This window comes from Halyomorpha halys, unplaced genomic scaffold (genome assembly GCF_000696795.3).
Source record: "Halyomorpha halys isolate HHAL.00 unplaced genomic scaffold, Hhal_1.1 Scaffold1266.1, whole genome shotgun sequence".
Taxonomy (NCBI): domain Eukaryota; kingdom Metazoa; phylum Arthropoda; class Insecta; order Hemiptera; family Pentatomidae; genus Halyomorpha; species Halyomorpha halys.
In genome coordinates, this window is record NW_027110142.1 from 48,992 (window position 1) to 71,845 (window position 22,854).

The 22,854-nt window shown below is 33.0% G+C and overlaps 2 protein-coding genes across 3 annotated transcripts in view; one reads left to right on the top strand and one right to left on the bottom strand.

Moving 5' to 3' along the window:
• The window catches only part of LOC106689035 (scavenger receptor class B member 1), a gene marked incomplete in the record, with an annotated part of 50,092 nt that extends 46,335 nt beyond the window's left edge, over positions 1-3,757 (top strand). Inside the window, 2 exon segments of the mRNA XM_067048268.1 lie at positions 2,146-2,274; positions 3,650-3,757. Coding sequence (XP_066904369.1) covers positions 2,146-2,274; positions 3,650-3,757 — 237 coding nt within the window.
• Positions 3,758-10,023: 6,266 nt separating this feature from the next.
• The window catches only part of Nedd4 (E3 ubiquitin-protein ligase Nedd4), a 55,830-nt gene continuing 42,999 nt past the window's right edge, over positions 10,024-22,854 (bottom strand). For both annotated transcript variants that reach the window (XM_014433778.3, XM_067048269.1), the window contains 2 exons: positions 18,941-19,110; positions 10,024-12,331 (listed from right to left, as the gene is read on the bottom strand). In XM_014433778.3, the coding sequence (XP_014289264.1) occupies positions 12,229-12,331; positions 18,941-19,110 (273 nt within the window). In that variant the 3' untranslated portion in view covers positions 10,024-12,228. The remainder of the gene's footprint in view (positions 12,332-18,940; positions 19,111-22,854) is intronic.

Genomic DNA, 22,854 nt, shown 5'->3' on the forward strand with positions numbered 1-22,854 from the left:
TTGTATACTTGTATTTTAGTTTGAAATACCACTGAGTATGGTTCAATGGCATTGGTCCTTCTAATTTTTGGTCCATTTACTCCTGCCCTTCCTGATCTATCAGTATACCAGAATAGGAGCCCATTTTTGAATTTGTATTATGTTTACTTCTAAGTTCTTTTTAAAGTCAAATTTTCTGGTTAAATAATTACTTAGTGAGCTGATTCACTGTCTTCCCTTATTTTCTTTCAAGAGTTTAAATTACCTTAATAGTTTCCTGGTTTATAATTTCATATGAGTGCACTTGTTAGGACCTTTTTTTGTTTCCAAACTTGCAAAAGAGTTGTATTGAGCATTATCTCCATGGCTACTGTGGGGTATGTTCTAGTTTGCACCTATCCATGCCATTGTTTGAATTCATTGAAGCCTCTTTTCAATTGTTTTTGGTTTATAGGTGGCTGATATGTAATAAACACTTGCTGATCCATAGTAAAGCACTAACTTTTCCTATGATTATACTTATTTTAATTCAAAGTATGTTTTTACTTTAGGATTGTTCCTCAACATTTAACCTGAGTTAATATGCTTTCCTTCCAGTACAAAGGTTTCAACATTAATTTTCCTTTTTTCTGGTGAAGGGTACAAGAGTGGTTTTACCCATCCTTCTCTCCATTGCCCCATGTATCTTCCTAATCTGATCAGCAAATAATTCTTACTATTTTTCAAATACCATTTAAACAATAATATTTTTTGTTAATGACTTACCATTATGTCTACATTGATAATAAATAATTTTCCTCAGAAAACTTTGCTTTTTTATTTATTCAAATATTAAACAACACACTCTTTCTGAACACTCTATATTCTCAGCTTAAACATACTAACCTTTCTTATTTATTTATACATAACTAATAACCTAATTTTGACACCTGTATATTATTCTAAGGGATCAAACCCAGAATAAATAAAGAATATCATTATTATAATTAATAAATCAAGTTGCGATTCTAATCGATAATCAAGTACTTAACCAACCATGCTTATAATTAACTTATCAATTATTAATATAAGCTTATATTAATAACAGTATAGAAGAAAAAAGAAAAAGAAAAAACAACACAATTTTTTTCTCAGAGGGTGTCCCACTATATATTTTCACTCTCCATAAACTCCACAATTATTTGTGGAATTTTGCTGGGTCACAACAGTGGCATTTGGTTCATCTTTTAAGATTATTGTTAACTTTCAAACCTTCTTCTGGAATTTCCTATGGAATTGAATACTTATTTCAACAGATTCTGGTAGTAAATCAAATTTTAAGACGAAAGGCATGAAGCACCAAGAAGCAAAAACATATTTTTTTACCCTTTTTGATGATTTTCGTGTAAGCTGTGTGAAAAAAAAAAAAAAAAACTTATAGAACAAAATTGTTTTAAAGTCAAATTTCCTATAAATATTAGTATCATAATTCCTTGGCCAGTTGAGGAGACTAATGATGAATTCTGATCAAGAAATGGTTATATTTATAATATGATGACGGATTCTTAAGGGAAATTTTGAAACAATTTAATTTTTTTGGATTTTTTTTATTTTCCACACTGTTTATACAGAAATTGTCAAATACACTAAAAAATTATTATTACCAGTTTTTGGCGCTTTGTGCCTTCAGGATGCATTGGATCAAAAAAGTGTCCGCTATAAATTTGTCTTAGAATATGATCTACTCTCAGAATCTGTAAAAAAAGGTATCCCATTCAATTGGAAATTACAAAGTTAAATGAGCTGGAGAAGAAATAGAGAAAATTAGAAAATCAAAAATACCATTAAAAAATTAATTGTCTAGCAAAAATCGCATAAAAATTGTTATCTGTATCTCAGGGATATAAGACACTTTCTCACTTTTTTTAATATTTTACCACTCAATCGATATATAATTATGAAGTTTTTTACTTCAAGATTAACCAATACCACTGTGGTGGATTGGGAAAGTTGATGAAAAATCAATATGAAGTCCAGTACAAAACACATTTTCAAGAAAAATGAATACCTGATCTTTCCCCTTTGAGATACAGGTCTATATATGTCAATTTTAATGTTAATTAAATATGTTTATCACTTCATTATACAGTTCATATTTTAATTCAAATAAAACTATCTTCTATTCAGAAATTAGGAATAGCCTTGAGAGTGAGGACAAGATTCCAACTTAATATAGTTTTGAAGAAACCTATTCACCTCAAAGAATTATCAAAGCTACCAAAAGAAGTTATCTTACCAGTGGGATGGTTGGATTTTGTAAGTATATTTAAATTTCTATTGACTACAATGACTTCACATTATAAAGTTTGACTAAGGTTATGCACTTATTTATTATATTTCAAGGGTAACCCTTCAAACATCTCAACTTCTTTATTAACTTGTTCTGGACACTCCAGTATTCTGCATTATATGATGCAGTGGCTCCCAACTTTGTAATGACCACAGATCACTTTCCATAGTAATGAGGAGATAGTGGAGCATTCTGCATCACACAGGTCTGAAATGGTAATAATCTGAAGGGACAAAATCCAAAAATGAACTTTTTCAAAATTAACTAATGCAATCCCATCTAAGGAAACTAGATATGTTTGTACCTGTTCATTTAGTTACCAACGCTAAGTCAGAGCTAGTGATCAAATGTCAAATCAAGCAATTGTTTACCTCAAATTCACACCCAATTTTATGTATACATTTTAATATTACCCTTGTATAAATACATAATGTATTATTATATTTGTAAATGCATTGTTTGAATGAATAAAGAAAAAATAAGATTTTTCAGATCTACTTTTAACAGGTCCTTTACAGGTTGTGCCTTTCACTGGCATGTGCATTCTCACTGCCTGGTTTACTCTACTGAGTAAATTCCTTTTATTCTTGACTTTGAAGAATATGGCAAGTTAACATACTAATAGTGGATCAAATAGCCCAATGTTCTATTTTGATATTTAAATTGTGTTGTTCCTTTTCAAAATCTCTTATGGATCTTTTTTCCATTCTTGCTTCCAACTTTCTTTACCCCACTCTGTAATTATATGTTCTTATGTTTCAATACTTAAGGTTTTCTTACCTGTACATAATCCTTTAATTATACGCAAATTCTTTACAAATCTTCATTACTATTTCCTTGATAGTGGTTGGAGCAAATTTCAGGTCCTCAAAGCTGTTCACAGATACTAGGAAGTGCAGAGTGAGACTCAGTCTGTCAATTTACGAACTCGCTGTTCTCAGTTGTGTATCATGTTTTTCTATTAGGGGTGAACCATATTCAATAGTTTCTTAAATACCTTTTCATTCATCCTCAGGAAATTAGTATAAAGTATAAAGTAGTATTCCATGCTCAGTTCACAAAGTAGGTTATGATGACCATATTATTATAATTAAATATGGTTTCTTATTATTACAATTAAAGTATCCATTAAAGCTCCACACAAAGTAACCTCCAGGTCAGCCCTGAGTAAAGTGAGGTAGGCAACTATGGCTTAGTACAATGCTGTTCTTCCATTATGAAAAATTTTATCAATACCAAAAGTTTTGTGTAGAGTGAGGAGTTCACGGCCATTTAGTATTTTGCACAAAAAAAAAAATAGATCAATATTTTTGTACAAAATTGTGAGCGATGTTTTGGCAGTGTGAGAGTCCCTTTATACTTCTTGGTAAGATTTTACAGATCAATGATTCTGAATCCATGAAGAAATGCGTGGATATGAGATTGGGATTTCTTCTTTTAAATCCTTAGAATAGAATAGACTAAAAAATAGAGTCAATTATGGAATGAGTTCTGTACACACACCTATTTATGTACAGATTCCTGCAAAGAGATCTCCAGTAACATTATCTTATCTTAATATACAGATCTTAAACTAGTTTATGTTCAAAGTGTTTTTGGTAGTATAAAAACTTATATATTATTTCATCTTTGTGACAAAAAAAAAAAAAACCTTTTTTATTTTTGTTTGTTTTAGGATTCAGGAGAATTGACTGAGCCATTTATCAATACATTATATCACTTAACCTATACAGTAAGGATTGCAGAAGAAGTTTTGAAGTGGTTACTCTTATCAATAACCATTGGTTCATTGGTATTTTTGCTCTTAGAGGTTAAAAAATGTATAAGAAAGAAATAATTTTCATCTATCTAGGAAGCGCTATTTTGTAAATATGATTTAGCAATGTTAAATAATGATCTTGTATAAGACTGCAATATTAAAGTCCATACATGTTAGGCTGTATGCTGATTTGATAGATAGGAATATTTTTCTGTAACATAGATATAAAATAAAAGCATGTTTACATATATTAATAAAATAAAATAACTAATTTAAATTAAATTAATATCTGTTAAACTAATAACTTATAAATTGTGAAAGTTATTCTTTTTAAGTATAAATAATGTAATTTCATAGTTCCTAAATCACAGTCACTGTCTTAAACATAAGTGCCACATGATTTAATGTTTTCATCTCTATTTTTCCTGTATAGTGTATTTTCTCAGTAGGATGTATATTTATTTTTAAAGACCAAATTGATTTGAAGAATGGATGTGATTTTTATTTTATACAGATGTGAATATATTTTGTGAAAATGATTTCTTAGTTTTAACATATTTTATTAGCCAATATAGTTTTGTAACTATATGAAGTGAAGTATAAGTAATAACACCTGGATTCGCTTTTTCAAACAAAAGAATTTCTATATAGTCCTTGGAGACTGAACTTTTCTATTTAATAATAGGAGAAGAATTCAAGAAAAAAAAAATTATAATTATATATATCCTAATAATAAGAAGAAATATTTTTGTAAGTTAATACTGAAATTGTAAAAAAAAAATTAAAAAGTAAAATTTGTTTATATTGAATTTTTATATTAAATCAATATGATTGCTACATGTTACATAAAATACTTGATGTATTGAAATGTATGGATATATGTACATATACAAAAATATATATGGATATATAATTATGATGTATGTATTTTATTCATTAGTGCTACAATGATCTTTGTAATAGGCATAGAAATTTAATAAAATTAATATATATATATATATATACATACATAAAATGATTATATATATAATCAGAACTTGTCATAGCGACACACTCTTATTTTCTAAAATAAATAACCATTGAAATACATTTAAATTTGTATTACCCAGTAATGATTTATTCAACATATTTTAGCGATATTATTCAAATTTAGAAATATTTTATAATATTAATTGTATATTTTTTATTTATTTATTAATTTATAATCAGTTTGTAATATTACCTATGAAAATTTTGTCATTAGATTTTATTAGCCTTTTCTTGTATTAGCAAAACTAGGTACTGTTTAAACCATAATTAGACTTAATCGTAATGCTCAACTAGTCTTTGTTTAATTATGTACATGTTGAATACAAACTTTATATACCTGAAGTGTAAATAGTTAATAAATAATTATATTCAGTAAATTATTATTATTTTTTTTTTTTATGAAACAGCATGCTAATGAAAAGTAATTATTTGTCTCAACTAATGACTTCATTAGATTGTATTTTGGCTTTACAGACCTTGTAGATTTTTAGCTGCCTAAACCAGTCTTCTCTATGCCAGCCTGTATTGGGCAACTGCTTTCCAGTTTGCTCCATGCAGTTTTTTTGCATCTTAGTAAATTCTGTCTATAGATCAGCTTTTTGACCTCCCACATAGTCTCTTGCCAACTATACATTGGCATATGGCATTTGATGTGTAGAGGTGTCCTAATAGATTGCTTTGAGCCACATGTCCTGCCCATATTAACCTCCTTGCCTTCATATCAAGCAATATTGACTGACCAGTCTCTGATCCTAGATCGCTCCTGTAATTGTATGGAGGACTTTCCATTCAACTCTCGATTCTACATTTTTGTTAGAGCCCAGGTCTCACATCCTTCATATCAGATCTGGCATTGTACACCCTTAGATACAGAATTTTAGAGATTTTTTGGGATTTTAGTGTTCTTGACAGAGAGATGAAGGCTCTGTTTGCACTTGTTTCATAATGGTCTATCTCAGTTTCTTAATCATTTATTGATATTATTGTGGATCCAAGGTATTTGAAACTGTCTACTTTGGGAAATGACTTGCCTTCCACACAGACCATGTCCTTAGGGTGGATTTTTTGGCTTACAATCATATATTTTATCTATATTGACTTGCAAGCCAATTTCCTGTGTTTCTCTTATTACAATATTTGTGAGTCTTTCAATGTCATCTTGGTTACTTCTTAGGACCACAGTATCATTCACTTCATTAGATAAAGATGGTAAAATAATGACCAAATATTAATGATTACTAAATAATAACTCCATTGGACATTGCCAAACTTATTCATTATAAATTAGACCATTTATTAATTTAATTATTACATTTAAAATATAAAAAACATTTTTTTCTAAACAGAAGACTCACAAACCTTCCGAAAGTTTGAGAAATTTGTTATTCGACTAGTAAATGACAAAAATTAATATTTAATTATAGATGTATATATGAAACAAGTTATTCCTTCTCAGTCAGCAATAAAAGTTAATATAACCAACAGAGGCACGAGAAAGTATGGTATCTGACTTCTACTATTTCATACTCAAACCAACAGATAAAAGTATTGTTTAAGGATAACATCAACGAATAAGCATCAAGAATTGAATAGCCCTACAACTCTCATATCACGCCACAGATAGAAGACTGTTATATCTCAAAATAGACAAATTATCTGGTTGAATAAAAGAAGATTGTCAAAATATCATTTCTTTTTTTTTTTTTATGAATGCCTATATGAATCTGGGAAAACGTTTTGTTCAATCACTTCAAAAAAAGTAACTGAATATTATCTAAATTATTTTAAATGTATAAAATATTATTTTGCATGTTAATTACCAGTGACCTCTACTTATAACCTCATTTTGTTAATATTGATTGAGAAGTCTAAAGAAATACTGTCATATTTCTGAGAAAGAGCATAATCTATCTTATCTTTTCACAATACTAGGAAATAATCTTAAAAAATGTTAGAATAAACAAGTATTAATAATAACAAAAATTACCCAAATTGGACATCTAATGTTTAATAAAGAAGAATAATTTAACCCAAATCGTTAAACATTTTTCTTCTGTTTGAAGTGGGAGACACAAAACAATTTCAAGAAAATGCTGGGATTTATTTTTAGTGTGAATGTCTTGGGATACTTGGCAGTCAGCTATTCTCAATGAGCGCAGGAAAACACTTCTACCTTCAAAATATTTTCCTTTTTATCCCTAGGATAAGGTCTAAAAAGAAAGATATTATTCATTGAAGATTTTCACTTTCACCTTGTTAGATAACACTCTTAACAACTGGTGTTAGATATAAGACTACTATTATATTGTAAACAAACATTATCATACAATCATTTTCTTCTTGATTTTGTGAATAATGAAAACAAAGATTGCTTTGAAATGATTTGTTGAAACGTTATTAAAACAAGGTTATTATAAAATGTTTTTCAAGTCCTATTTTTATAAAAATATAAGTAACATTGACTGTTCCAGAAAACTACAAATGAGATTTTGACATGCTAGTTTGTTCAGCTGATTATAGAGAAACATAATAATTTCAAGAACAAAACATCTTAAGAAATATTTCATGTATACAAAAGATATGAAGGACATCCAGACATCCGCCACTTTTATTGGGAATTATAAAAAAGTACAAGGCATATGAATGAAATTAATAAAGCTGACAGACTTAGAGACATTGAATAAAATACAATCAAAATCTTTCCTTTCACATTTTAAAATTCAAAGCCATCCTTTTTCGAGCTCAAGCTAATTAATACTTACTTTCAGTCAAAAATGTTCCAAGAAAAATTAGGAGCTCTAGTCACATTGTCCATTCAAAAATACACAGCTTAAAATTTTCTAAAATAATAACTGATTTTGCTAGTATTAAATCTCAAAAAAAAATTATTTAACTTCGCATGCCTATCTTTCTACTAAATATTTATGAAACTTAGTGGTACAATTTGAATGAAAGTATAACCTTCACATGTGTTCCATTTTCTTCTCCTAAATCACTTTTTTAGAGGTTAGGGGGTATTCATGATGTAATTGTCCTGGTGCACAAAATTCCTATGAGCCACTCTGAAGGTAACATTGTAGGTTGGAAAGGAATTCAACATGGATCCCCCTGAAGTCAAAACAGCACTGAGTTATGCTTAAACTTGCTACACTCTTCATGAAAGAGTGAATTTCACCTCTTAGTTTTGAAAGAGTGTAATATCCAATATAAAGTAGATGTGGTTAATACTAAGCTCACAACACTATTTGAGAATGAAAAAACACTTCTTAAAGAGCATTATGGTGTCATTATCAAAATTGAAAATATAACATTCTTGTAGGAGAGGTGCAATATGTTAAGAACTAAAAATATTTTTCTTCACACAGTGACAATTTAAATCAATAGAGTGAAACTCAAGATTTATACCATGTTGTAAATATGAAGAAAATATTAAGTCTCATCACTATTTCCAATTAATCCAGGATTTGATGGGATTCCAAAAAAGTAGGAACATAGACACCATTTGTTGATGTCAGTTTCAAACCGCAGGCTTCAGTAAGCTTTGCTATTATAACATTGCTAATCTAAGTATTATATTTCACAAATACTAAATTAATTTTTAAAAACTGTTAAAAATGAAAAAAAAATCAGAAATTTTAATAAGGAAATTAATTACTAACAAGATGAAAAGGGAATAAACTTTAATTATTAATTTATTTCCCATAAAAGAACTTAAGTTTTATTTCCAGTTTTAAATAATCCAGAAAAGCACAATGATATGGTACATTAGGGTAATCATTAGAAACCTCAAGCCATTAAGTCACAAATAATGTGTATATAAAAATGAAGTTATACATAAAATATTCATAATTATGAACTATTTATAAATCAAACTATTAAGTAAAAATTAATTTCTACAATTTAACTAACTGTCTCATAAAACCATAAATAGAAAAAACTTAGAGCAATCGATTCTGAAGTAGTTCTTCAGTTTCTTATAGGCCACAATTTAAAAATGGTTAAGTAATGGAATTTGCATTCATCCCTAACCAAAGCAATAACATACATAAATTTTAAATATTTTTCATTATATCTTTTAAAACTAATAATAAACTTAAGGCTTGATTACTGATCTTACAACATAAATAATGTAGTTGAAATAAAAATTAATCACCATAACTACTTCATAAAATTATGGAATATCAAGAAACCCAATGAAAGACTGTCATAATATAAAAATATCAATAGTTTCTCTTAGCCTTATAATTTTGATAACTAAGATGTAATTAAAATAAAGCAAATTAATTTACAAAGATAAGTAGATGGATGGTATTACACTATCGTCTATAATTATACAACTAGGCAATTATTAGATATACCCTAGGACTTTGAATATACTATTTACAAATATAATACAGATTAAAAAATACTTATTTATTAAAGAAAATAATATAAAACAGTTTTATTTATTATAATCACAGCATAAACATGGTTTTATCATATCCATTCAATCAGATTTAAGCTTTGGATAGCTTTTACAATTAAATTTTAGGTAATGTATACAACTTTATTAGCAAGAAAAGCCAATAAACTATCCATAGATTATTCTAATTATCTATTTCAGAGTTAAATACTATTATATTAATTAATTACATGATATAAACAGATCAAACAAATTAAATTTCTGAGAATTGTATGAAAATTTGTTCAGAATTTTATAATACTTGACAACTAAAATATAGAAATATATTAAATCAAACAAAATAACATATTATAAAAGAAACATTATTTATAACATTTTAATAACATCTGGATAAATATTTAATACCTAAGATCATTTTTAAATTTAATAATAAAGTCCAATATTTATGTTAGTTCAAGTAGATATTAGTAGAATATTTAATTGGAAATGTTTTAATGAAAAATTACTCTGGAAGCAATCTGTCTGTTGTTTTTTTTTGTTTTCTTATTTCAATTAAAAATATCTTGAGCAATTTAAAAAGCTAACAATGCAGAATATAAATTAACTGGTACTACAGCTTAGAAGCCTCTGCTGCAGAATAACGTTAAATACCTTACTCTTTTTATTTTTAAATTAACAAGAAAATGTATAAGGCCAAGAACAGGCTATAAAATCATGAATCACATTTCATGATCACAGACTTCAAATGTAATATCATTATAACATGATTTACAGAAAATTAAAAAAATCTTTGGGTTAGTCAAGTAATTATATGATTACATGTAATACAATGTGGTGATATGATTAGTCCCCATCATCCACATAATTTGATGAATCCTACCTGATACAAATAATTTTTTGCTAAATATTTTAAACAATTTGAAAAAGATTGATTATGCCTTATACATTAAATTAAAAAAAAAAACTAACTTATATTTGATCCTACAAACTATTTTAAAACCGATTCACATACAATTATTCTTACTGGTTATCAATCAGAGAAAATTGGATATATTCTTCAAAGAATTTTTCAATTCATATAAATTTAAGAAGAATGTTGCAAAATTAAATCCATCCCCAATGTTAAATTATTTCCCTTCTCCAATAAATGATACAAGAACAATACCTATTTCCCAGCTTTGTAAATGATGTATTTACATGAATATTTATATGTGTATATATAAATACAAAGCTAAAAATAATATTTTACAACAATATTAAAAAAAATCTTAATTTATTATTTATGATACAACCCTTAATGAAAGTACTAAAATAATTCCTGAAATAGAAGGATGTTTTTTATTGAATCTTAAAATTTTTACTGAACAGAACTTGTGAAGAAGATAGCACACAACATTAACAAATAGTTTGACAGTTATCCAGTTAGACAATATATCAGACAATTCCACATGAATTAATACATTATTTTTCAAAAATAATAGCGCTTACTCTAGAAAATGAAATAGAAATAAAAACTTTGATAATGAGAAAATATTTCTAGTGTTCACAAATAAATTGAACAAGTTTTACATTAATTGATAAAATAAAATCTTTTGATAAATAAACAGAATTAATTTGGGAAAGCTATATTACATTTTAAACTGAATGTAGATTTCAACAGATGGCTACAAAGATTTTATACTAATAACAAAGGAGAAGAAATTTTTTTTTCAGCTTTACCTGCAATATAAATATTTATTATAGAGTTATATGTATAATATAATAATTATATATTCCTTTAGGGTATAAATTAGGAATTATATTCTTTTTATAAACAAGTTTTCAATTTGATCAAACTTCATACCAGTTTTTTCCATTGCAATAGATGATAATCAAAATGTTTAAAGTAAAAAAAAAACAATGTTAGTTTTTAAAATCTGTTATTTATATAAAAAAAAAAGAGTAACTTGGCCAAATAATAATGTTATAGTGATACGATAACAGAAAAACCAAATGGTTTATAAGTTTAAAAAAATATACATACATATAATTTTTTATTATTGCAACAGAACTCTCAACTAAAACATCAAACTTTTTAAGAGTGACTGTATGTGCTCTTTGCAACTTAGGTATAAAATAATTTAATGACCCTTGCACATGAACTATATAACTCTTGCATATTGCCGTCTATAAAGCTGATTTTCGACCATTATCACATTTTCAATATCATATAAAGAATTGGGGTCTCTTATATTCTGATATAACTTAATTTCTTCTGAAAATCTTAATACATTTTTTTAATTTAATATTTACAAAATTAATCGGTTAAACTAGACATATAATTAAAGAAAATACCATTAAAAAAAAGGTAAGGCTTCAGCCATAGTTGATATATTGAGCAGATACAATAACACCAAAAACTATAAATTTACATTCTATTAGGCAGCAGTAAATTAGGAATTTTATTAGTTTTATAAACAATTTTTTTATTTGATCGTATATTTTACCAGTTTTTGTAAATTCCAATGAATGACAATCAAAATGTTGAAAGTGGAAAAAAACTTAAGCATGAAATGATTAATATTACCTCTTACTTAACAAAGCTAACTCTTCCTACATTATGCATTATTGAAATATATAAAAGGAGTTGAAATTAGAGGATATATATATAAATTTAATATTTTATATTATTTTTTAAAATTCTGAAAAATATTAGCCAATGGAGAAGTGACAAATAGTAAAATATAGCTTCTAATCAACTCCAGCGAAACCTTGGGAGCCTTCAATGGCCTTGACTAGTTTTTCTCTCAAGTCTTGGTAGCTTTCATAAGGTGGCAAATCCAGACGGTTAAAACTATAACAGAAAATATGATGATTAACTAAAGCTTCAAAATTTTATATAAATAAAATTACAATGAAATTTCATTATAGATAAGGGTTCGAAGAGTGACTCACGTCACACTGAACGAAGCAAAGTCACTCCCCCAAATCCTATGCCCTCAGGACAAAAACAAGCCATGATTTCTAATTAGCCCTTACCTTAGCACCATTGAAAAAAAATGACTAGACAATTCAAGGTAGAAACCAGCCATTCAAAAGAAAATTGTGGACTTTCAAATTGAGCATTTAATTGCTTCCTTTTCACTTCTATGTTTTTAACATAATTTACATACATATTAGTATGTAACATATCTATTCATTATTTTGTACATTTTAAAATAAATATCATGTTATATAAATACATTGTTTTAATTGAACTCTATTTCATTAGAATTTTGTCCTTCCTTCTGCTAGATTACTCGAAGTCTTGTTATTTATGATAATTAGAACTTTTTCTATGGTCCTTGAGTTTAAAATTATTGAGATCCTACTGTATTAGTTTTCAACTTCTTATTTTTGTTTTATCAAATGCACCTTCAAATCTAAAATAGTCCTGAAGCTGACTCCTTAAGTAATATGGCCTTTTTCTATTCTTCTAACAAAGGAATGCAAGACAATCAATTTCAGTAGATTTCCCATGAAGATGTGCATTCTGATTAGGGTGGAGAGGGATGAGTGGTACTAACTTGCTTGAAATGTTAATTGCTACTAACTTCTCCATTAAAATAAAAAGCCAATGGATAATTTAAATGAAGAGCAGCCTAAAGTGCCAGCTGCGATGGAAGCAATTGAGAGCAGTCTTCCCAGACCGAAATTACCGAAGAATATACAAGCTGTGAAGAGGGGAGTGAGTTGGCTGCTAAGCCCAGCCATGACAGGGTGGTGCAGCCACACCTACTCCCCTCTAGCCTTCCATGTCAAAGGGAGGACTCTAGTGATGATCTCGTCAACTGAATCAGAACAAGGAAGGCAACAGCTAATAAGACATACCAAGGCTGGCCCGAGCAACATGATGCCCAGAGTGGAAGGATATATGCAAAGGCTGCTAACATAGACAGGGCAAAACAAAAGAAGAAACTGTATAGAAAGAGAAAAGGGAGGGAGGAGGCATTACTAACAAAAGCTAAAAGGGAGGCCATCAGACTGAGGTGCCAGGCTCCTTCTTCTGAGCAGGCTACTCAATGCAGCCTAAAAGTACTGGGTGCCCGAAGGGCCGCTCTCCCTTGGCTGTGACTGGGGTGGACGGAGCAGTGAAAGCTCTCAAACTGATTTGAGAGGGGGACAAAGGGGAATGTCTTCCACCCCCATGTCAAGATTGGGCCCTCCCTAAGTCTGTGCTAAAAATCAGAGACCAGTGGGCTCCTCAACTGCCGACACCTGCCGGCAGGACAAGAAGAGGGTCAAATCTTTTGGAGAGTTCAACAGGAAGACCAGCGACCTTCTACTCTGCAGAAAGAGCACAAAGGTAAACTTAAGAACTATAAAGAAGAGGCGCAGAGAGCTCTCCAGGTATTATGGGGAGCGAAAGGGGTACCTCCATTACATAGCGGGAAGCCCTACTTATTCAAAGGCTCCTCATCTCTGAGATCGAGATGAGGATGAATGAGCCACATCCAAGGAGGAGGCCACTGGCGTTCGATAACTCTGGACTCCAGGTGGATCCAGAATGGTTTCTCCTCACATGTTCTAATAAGGAGACAAGAGACTGGCTTCTTGAATGGGTACCTCCCACAGACTGTAGGTTTGTGGTGAGGCGGTCCGCTGAGGCTCCATGGCCCACTAAAATTGTTATTGGGTTGGGAGCCCGAAGTGATCGAACCCGGCAGATTGGTCCAGCTTCCTCGAGTACCAGAATGAGGACCTGGTAGGTACTGATCAGTGGCAGTTTATGGGTGCAGAAGGCGATCCAGACCACTTAAGAGCAATATTTAAGGTGTTGAGCAACACAATTGCCTGGTTGGAAGCAAATGACTGGCAGCTAAGATACGAGTTGGTTCGACTGACCATATGGAGAGCGCCGGTCTATTTGACAAAGAGTAGCCACCCCCTTCAGGAGGAGCAAAGGAAGAGCAAGCGCCAATAGGTGCTAACCTTTCCTATACTCCTCCTCATCTGCCACACCAATGATCAAGATAAGACAAATTAATATTCAACACAATAAGTCGGCTACTGCCGAATTAGACAAGTCACTTTTGGGGGTCAAATTGACCCTCGTGCTAATTCAAGAACCGTATTGTTATAGAGGGACTATTAGAAGATTAGGGGGTAGGCAGAAGAATAATCCTTCCCACTCTGTATGAAGACAAGGACCTACAGGTGGTGCCTCTCCCTCAGCTTAATACCAAAGACATCATGACCATGGTACTAAACATCAAGGTTGGTATTTATAAGACTAAATTGTTATTAGGTTCTGTATACGTCCCCCATACCTTACGAATACTTAGAAAGACTTCTCTGATACGCTACGGAGGTAGATTTACCACTCTTAATTGATGGAGATATTAATACTCACCACTTATTGTGGGGAAGCACAGGCATCAACGAGCAAGGCGAAGCTATACTGGAATTTTTAGCCTCAACATATTTAGAAATACTTAACAGAGGGGGCGAAGCAACCTTTGTTACAAGAGCAAGGTGTGAGGTTTTAGATATGCTGGCCTCTAGCCAGATTAAAAGCCTTTGTAAAGACTGGAGAGTCACCTCAGACATAACTGTCTGACCATAGGTTGATCTCATTTAAGATTATAGCTGAGAAACCTCTACTTACAGTGAAGAGAAACCAGAGAAATACAGACTGGAGTCTTTTCAGAGAGAGGCTGGAAGGTGATTCACCCTATGCGGCGAAAAGACTTTCCAGATCAAAGCTAGACATTGAATCTAGCCTACTTGAAAGAATGGTTATATCAGCCTATGAGAAGGCTTGTCCATTGAAAAGGGAGTCTAGTAAAAAAGTCAGATGGTGGTCAATTGAATTGATTAAACAACAAAAAGAGACAAAAAAAGCCTATAATAAAGCTCATAAAACAAAGCTAGAGACAGACAGGAATGTATACCGGGCTGCCTCAAATAAGTATAAAGGAGAATTAAGAAGGCATAATCGTTTATGGCCGGCGCAAGTTCTGCAGCAACATAGAAAGCACGCCGGAAGCCTCTCGTTTAATTAAGTTATTAGGAAGCAATGGTCAACAGCCATTAGGTGCACTAAGGAAACCAGATGGGAAGTGGACTTCTAGCCTAGAGGAAACCTTGTCTCATTTAATGGAGACACACTTTCCAGGCTGCCAGCACAGAACATTAGACAATCCTCCAACCATGGATTCCCTCAGAGAGACTAATGAAGAGAAGTGGGCATTGGCGGAGTCTATCGCTACATATGGGGCCATTAAGTGGGCTGTAGAAGAGCTCAAGCCTTATAAGGCCCCAGAAACGGACGGTATTCTCCCATGCATGCTCAAGGAAGGTCTTAATATCCTACTCCTCCAGATTAGGGCTCTTCTTACAGCCTCTCTAGCATTGGGATATATTCCAGAGACTTGGAGGAAATCATTAATAGCTTTCATTCCTAAGATTGGGAAGGAGGACTATAGCGTCGCTAAAGTATATCGACCCATTAGTTTACCCTCCTTCCTATTTAAGATCCTGGAGAAGTTGGCGGTAGTTTTCCTTACAAGCAAGGTGCTACCAATCAACCCCCTTCATCCAAGAATGCTCCCATACCTCCAGGGAAAATCGACTGAGACTGCACTGCACTGCACTCCTTGGTAGGGAGGACTGAAAAAGCCTTATCATATAAGGAGTCTGCTTTAGAACTCTTTTTCGATGTAGAAGGGGCATTTGACAAAACAAGGCCTGAGGCAGTCTTTAAATCCTTATTAGACATTTCTGCCCCAAATGCGATTATCAGCTGGGTCAGATTTGTTCTTAATAATAGAATAATTTTAGTTTTGGAAGATGGTACTAGGCTACAGGGGCAGGCAGTAACTGGATGCCCTCAGGGGAGTTTCATCTCACTGTTGCTATGGTGCTTAGTTATAGATAGCCTATTGAGAAGACTTAAGGATGCTAAGATATTCGCGCAAGCTTTTGCTGATGATGGAGTGATCCTCATTAGTGGAAAGTTCGTGAGTACCATCATGGAACTAATGCAAGTCGCATGTAATGCAGTACAGACATGGTGTCCTGAAATTAAGCTTTTAGTAAACCCATCAAAGACAGAGTTGATTTTATTTACCAGGAAGCGGAAATTGGGTACATTTTAAACCCTGATTTTCTTTGGCAATCAACTCCAATTAAGCCAAAATGTCAAATACCTCGGAATTAGTTTGGACGCAAAACTGAACTGGGGATCTCATTTGGCAGAAATTAATAGAAAAAAGAGTGCTGCCTTTTGGCAAGTCAGACAGGGTTTCAACCAAAAGATTATGCATTGGATTTACACAGCGATAATAAGACCGAGAATTTACTATGGAAGTATTGTGTGGTGGACAGCCCTGCAAAGGGCTTCCCATGTGCAAATGGCCAGTAAGATCCAAAGAATGGCCTGCATTGGCATAACTGGGGCATTTTGCACAACACCTACTAAGGCATTGCAAGTTCTGCTTTCCCTAATACCACTCCACTTATTGATTAAAGGGGAAGCGGTATTAGCCTATCTAAGAATGAAAGAAAATAGACAGTGGACAGAGACAAGAGAAGTTACTGGTCACGTGACAAAAGCTAAAGTGGTGGAAAGCGAGTTACCAATACTACAATACCCCGCTCACCAATTCTAGATAAAACATCAGCTCTAGACACCAAGATTAATTATCTACACCCAAAATTAGAGGATTGAGTACAGTGTTTAGTGGAAACCCCAGAAGATTATCTGCCCTGTTTCACTGATGGATCGAGAATGGATTCGATAGGACTAACGGGGGCAGGGGTTTACATAGAAGAATTAGGCATAGAACTAAGTTTTCCACTAGGCAAGCACTCGACTGTCTTTCAGGCAGAAGTGTTTGCCATCTTGTCAGCAGCTTTATGCCATGAAGTCACTAGCTGTGAAAGGACTGGCATCACCATCTTTTCAGATAGTCTGTCTGCCTTTCAAGCCTTGGAGTCACCTAGGGTCACCTCTAAATTGGTAAGAGAGTGTAAACAAGCCTTAGAATCATTTCAGAATCATTTTAGCGTGCTTAAAGAAGCTTCAGCTTGCTAGAAACAGGGCTGAGCACCCTCCTATAGGACCAGAACCATTCCTAGGCATCTCTAAAAGGCATCAGAGAAAAGTAGTTCTTGACTGGACATGGAAGATAGCAGGCAAGGAGTGGAGGGACTGCATAGGGCTGAAACAGGCCAAAATTTTAATAACTAAACCCTCTACTTCTAAAACTAAGTGACTGCTAGGCCTAAACAGAAACAAACGCTGAGTTACAGGTCATTGCAGACTTAAAAGACATCTTAAGATATGTGAAGTAGTCCATGATGAAACCTGCTGCTTATGCGGACAGGCCCCAAAGACTCCCTTACATTACATAGGAGATTGTGGTAGGTATGCGTCACTGAGATACAGGCTTTTAGGCTCTGATAGAATCACAGGAAATGAGGCTTTCCTAAAGATTGGGAGTTCCTTTTGAATTTCATTAGAAAGTCGAAAAAGTCCGATATACAGGAATAAGATACATAAAAGAGCATCCCATTGGTTTGCTTGGGAATGGCAAAAAGGACCAATAGGCCAACTTGCCAGATTTGTTCCCCCCACCATTACCAGTACCAGTACCAGTAACTTCTCCAGGATCATAGAAAGAAAGGTGGATAAGCTTATAGGTTGATAGGATTTAGTAACACAGTAAATCCTTGCTAATCTTAGGAATAAAAGCTATTAACGATCTCTTCCTTGACTCTGGTATACATCCTAATGCCAGAGAGGCTGTAAGCAATGTCCTAATTCAGGGAAACAAAGCATGAAGTCCTTATTTAAGCATAAATATAAGAATACTTTTGTACCTGGGGCCTTATATAACTTGGGCTCCCTTACAGCCCACCTTATGGCCCCACACAATGATAAGACTCCACGAAAGCCCAATCTTCTTTTTCAGTAGAAGCATCTCTGGAGTACTCTACAATTGGAAGATTGTCTAAATTATGATACTTAGACTGGAAAGTATGTATCCATTAGGCGTGACAAAATGGCTGGAGGTCAACTTACAATCTAGTTTCATTAAGGTGCCTAATGGCTGTAAGCCAGGATATTTCTGGGGTAGTTTTCAGCTAATAAAGATATTAAAGTTTGGAAGTTGGATTTTCATATTATTAATGGACCTCTCACAAAAGTGAACAGGAATAAATTTATTTTTTACTCATTTTTGAATATTTCAATTTTTTGTTTTTTTTAATCAAATATTTACATTATAAAGTAGACTCCAATTATAATTAAAACTATTTATCTTATAATTATAACTATTTTGAATCAACCATTGGTAGATGGATATCCCAGGCTGTAATTCTTAATTTTTTTTCTTCATGCTAATTGTATTTGTAGTTTGTAAAAAATTAAAGTAATTACTATTATTAGTGTATATTGTTGTAATTAATAATCAATTACCAAGTATGAGCACGGGGAAAATTTTCTGGACTACCCCACTTTTCAATAGTAAACATCTGTGGCCCATTGCTTCCATATAGTTCTTTGAAACCATTCATTGGAACTCTAGATGTACCAGTTACAAACTGAAGTAATCTGGAACGCATTTCATTGTTGAATGAAAGAACAACCTGAAAATATAAAAAAAAATTAAGACAACTTTGTAACATTTTTTAATGAATGAATGAATGGAGTGAATGAGTGGATTGGAGGTCTTGGGAAATTTTCAATAAAGCGGATTGTGTGGAATGTTGAGAACGAAAACCGGATTGGAAAGGATTAAGCTTTTTGCTCGAGAAAATTAAGTTGGGAGTGGACTAATCTTTCTATTGGCTTGGCCAAATTGGATAAAACGGATATTGGCCGAAAGTCAGAAACTGAAGAAGGAGAAGGTTCTTGTTCAATGGTCGGATGAGGACTTTCTTCCAGGCTTTGGGAAAAACAGAACTTTGAAGGGAGAAGTTATAAATGTGCAGAAAGAATGGTAGGGAGACAAAGTTTGATGATCTTTACAGGAACATTGTCTGGGCCGTAATCGTTAGTTTTGGACTTGAGGACTGCTGAGATTAAGTCATCTGGAGAAACATTCAAGAAATAAAAGTTATTTGGATCAAATGGGATTTCAGAGATGTAAAGAGATGAAAATTTGCATGAGGTTGTTGAAGGAGGAGGAGCAGCAAAGAAAGCAAAGCTCGTCTGGATCAAATGGGTAATATAGACAGGATTTAGGACTTATAACGGAGAGGTTCTTTAGGATTTTCCATTTAGATTTAGGATCAAGTGCTTGGGATAGGATGTTGTGAAAGTATTGCTCCTTGGCGCGGCATAAGGATGTTTGGGTAAGGTTTCGGAGGGACTTAAAGGTGGAATGGTGCTCTGAAATTCATGTGCGTCTGAAACATCTTCAGGCAGCATCACGTCTTCTCATTAAATTTCTTATTTATGAGTTGATCCAGGGAGCCAGAGAGCGTTTGAAGGTACGGGTTTTAAGAGGAGCGTGTTGGTTAGAAATTTAAGGAGATTCGAGAATAGGCATTCGACCATGCCATTAATGGATAAAAGTGAATAGATAGGTTCTAAGGAGAGGGAAAGTTCATCAAGGTAGGGACCAATGTTCTATAGTTAAGGAATCAAGGTTTCGCCAACTAATTTTCTTAGGTATAAGCAAGGGAGTGGGAATATTGTAGGAGATTTTGATTAAGTCATGGGAGGAAAGAAAAGACAGGAATTTAGGAGGAGGATAAAAGGTTCTGAGGGAAATCAATAATAAATACATCAAGCCAGGTATCAGTGGACTGGGTATGATGTGTGGATTGGTAGGGAACAATATAAAGGTCTAGGGAGAAAATAAGGTCCATAAGGTATGATCGATTGGGAGAGTCTGTGAGAAGGTTGGAGTTGAGATTGGCTGCGATTATTATGTTTTGGAAGAGAGGAATATATGAAAGGAAGGAGGATTCAAATGCATCATCAAAACGGACTCGAGGTGGGCGATAGATAACAATATAGAGGAGGGAAAAGGAGCTTGACGTAAGTTGCACAAAAATGTATTCCAGATGGGGGGTGTCAAAGGGGGAGACGGAAGATGAGAGAATAAGATGTGCACATATTACTAATGAAAAATACAATTCATTCAAATAGTAATGTTTATTTGCTGGGGCCTTAAACCAAAAGTTATATATTGGTTGTACATGGCAGCGATAAGACCCATTGTCCTATACGCTGCTATCGTATGGTGGCACAGGGCTATGACCAGGAAATCCCAAGCTTGGCTTGGGAAACTTCAGAGACTGTCATGCCTCATGATAACGGGTGCCATAAGCACTACTCCTTCTGCAGCGATGGAGGTTCTTCTGAACATTAAACCTCTGCATATAGAGATTGAGGCTCAAGCCCTTAGTTCTGCATATAGGCTTACGAAATTAGGAACGAACTACAATTCCCTAACCTATGAGGGACATGGTAGACTGTTCAGGAGGATCAATGAAGATGGGATCCTGGCTATGCATTCTCATCAGGTGAAGAAATACAAGGACACTTACTATAGTGTAAGGATTGAAGGGTCTACCCCAAGCCGTGCAATGGGATAAACTGCTATACAGATGGATCCTTAATGGAACAAGGATCTGGAACAGGAATATGAAGGATGGGTATACCTAATCAAGGCACATCCATCTCGTTAGGAAAACACCACATAGGCTGAGGTGTTTGCAATAAATGTCTGTGCCCAGAATTTAATAAAAGAGGGCATGAGAGAAAGGCTAATTATGATTTTCATGGACAGTCAAGCAACCATTTATGCGCTGGATAACTATGTAACCCGCTCTAAATTGGTGGAGGAGTGTAAGACTTACTTAAACTCTCTCTTCTTGGCCAACAAGGTGCAGGTGGAATGGGTGCTTGGACATAAAGGCATTAAGGTAATGAGCGAGCGGACTACCTAGCAAGGAAAGGATCTGGGTCCGCTCCTTTTGCACCTGACTCCATATGTGGGATTAGTCTCAGCCATACGAAGAGGGACATCAAAATGATTGCTGAAAGCAAGGCTGGATTACTCTGGAGAAATACCGGAGTAATTAGACAATCAAAAATGTTCCTTAAGGGATTCTGCCCGAAAAGAAGTAATTGTCTTCTTAACATGGATAGGAGTATTTTAAGATGGGTGACAGGTCTATACACGGGACACTGTCAGCTAAATAAGGATCTCTATAAAATGAGATTGATAGAGTCCCCTATCTGCAGGTTCTGCAGGAAGGATGAAGACACTGCTTACCACATCATTTGTAGATGTGATGTAGTAGCAAGAACACGATTCCTCAACTTTGGTAAGGATCGTATCTTGGACCCCAAACTTACAGTGTCCAGATTTGCAAAGGCAATTGGCCTGTTTTGAACAGAGGAGGGACGGCGTACAATAGGCCCTCTGTGGCCGCGGTGCTTCTTTTCCGAAAAAAAAGAAGAAATGTTTACATATTCTGAACTTTATTTTTTTACCTATATATATTCAAGGTTCTATTCTTTAAAAAAAGTAATATTATACAATAAAATAGACTTTTTTTTTGGCCCAACTCCTCCATCAAGGACATATACATCCCTGGAGTGGGAATGTCAAGATTCATTTCTCAGGGCTGTCGAGGAATAAATTTTGACTGACCCAGATGGAAACTAAACCCACAACTTTCTGAAACAAGCCCCAACGTGCTCAGCTTCAGGTCCTCTTGAAGTAAACTAGTTATGTATTTTAAAAAAAAATGTTATTAAAGAGCCAACAGGCCGAGGAAACTAAAATGGCTGTCAACATGATGAGGCTTCAATAATTAAAGCCCTCAATTATGCTGATGTAGGATATTGAATTCTGAAAAGATTAAGTTCTTTATTTATATTTGTTCAAAGTTCCACATTCTTTGCATGTCAATTGTTAAAATAGTAAAAAATTGGTTGCAGTTTTGGGAAATTTTAGGATTCAGGACATGTGGAATCTGAAATGTACCCAATATGAACTCGTCTAAAAATCTGATTTACAAATAGAATCTGTAAAAAAAAAATTAATAATAATATTCTTAATTTATTCTGGGACTATTCCCTTTACAATAATATTACAGGCATCAAAATTAGCCTGTAAGAGTACAATATAAAATAAAAACGAAATTATAAACCATCATAAAATATAAATAAAATAATGGATTTGAAAAGATATAAAACAAACAACAATAATTAACAGAACATATAAAATAAAAATAGAACAATAAAATAAAACAATATATAATAAAACTTAAGGTGACTAACTTCTAATAAAAAAAAAAAAAAAAAAGAAAAAGAATCAAATACAAGTAAACTAAAAATAATTAACATAAAGGTACAATTACTGTTACTAT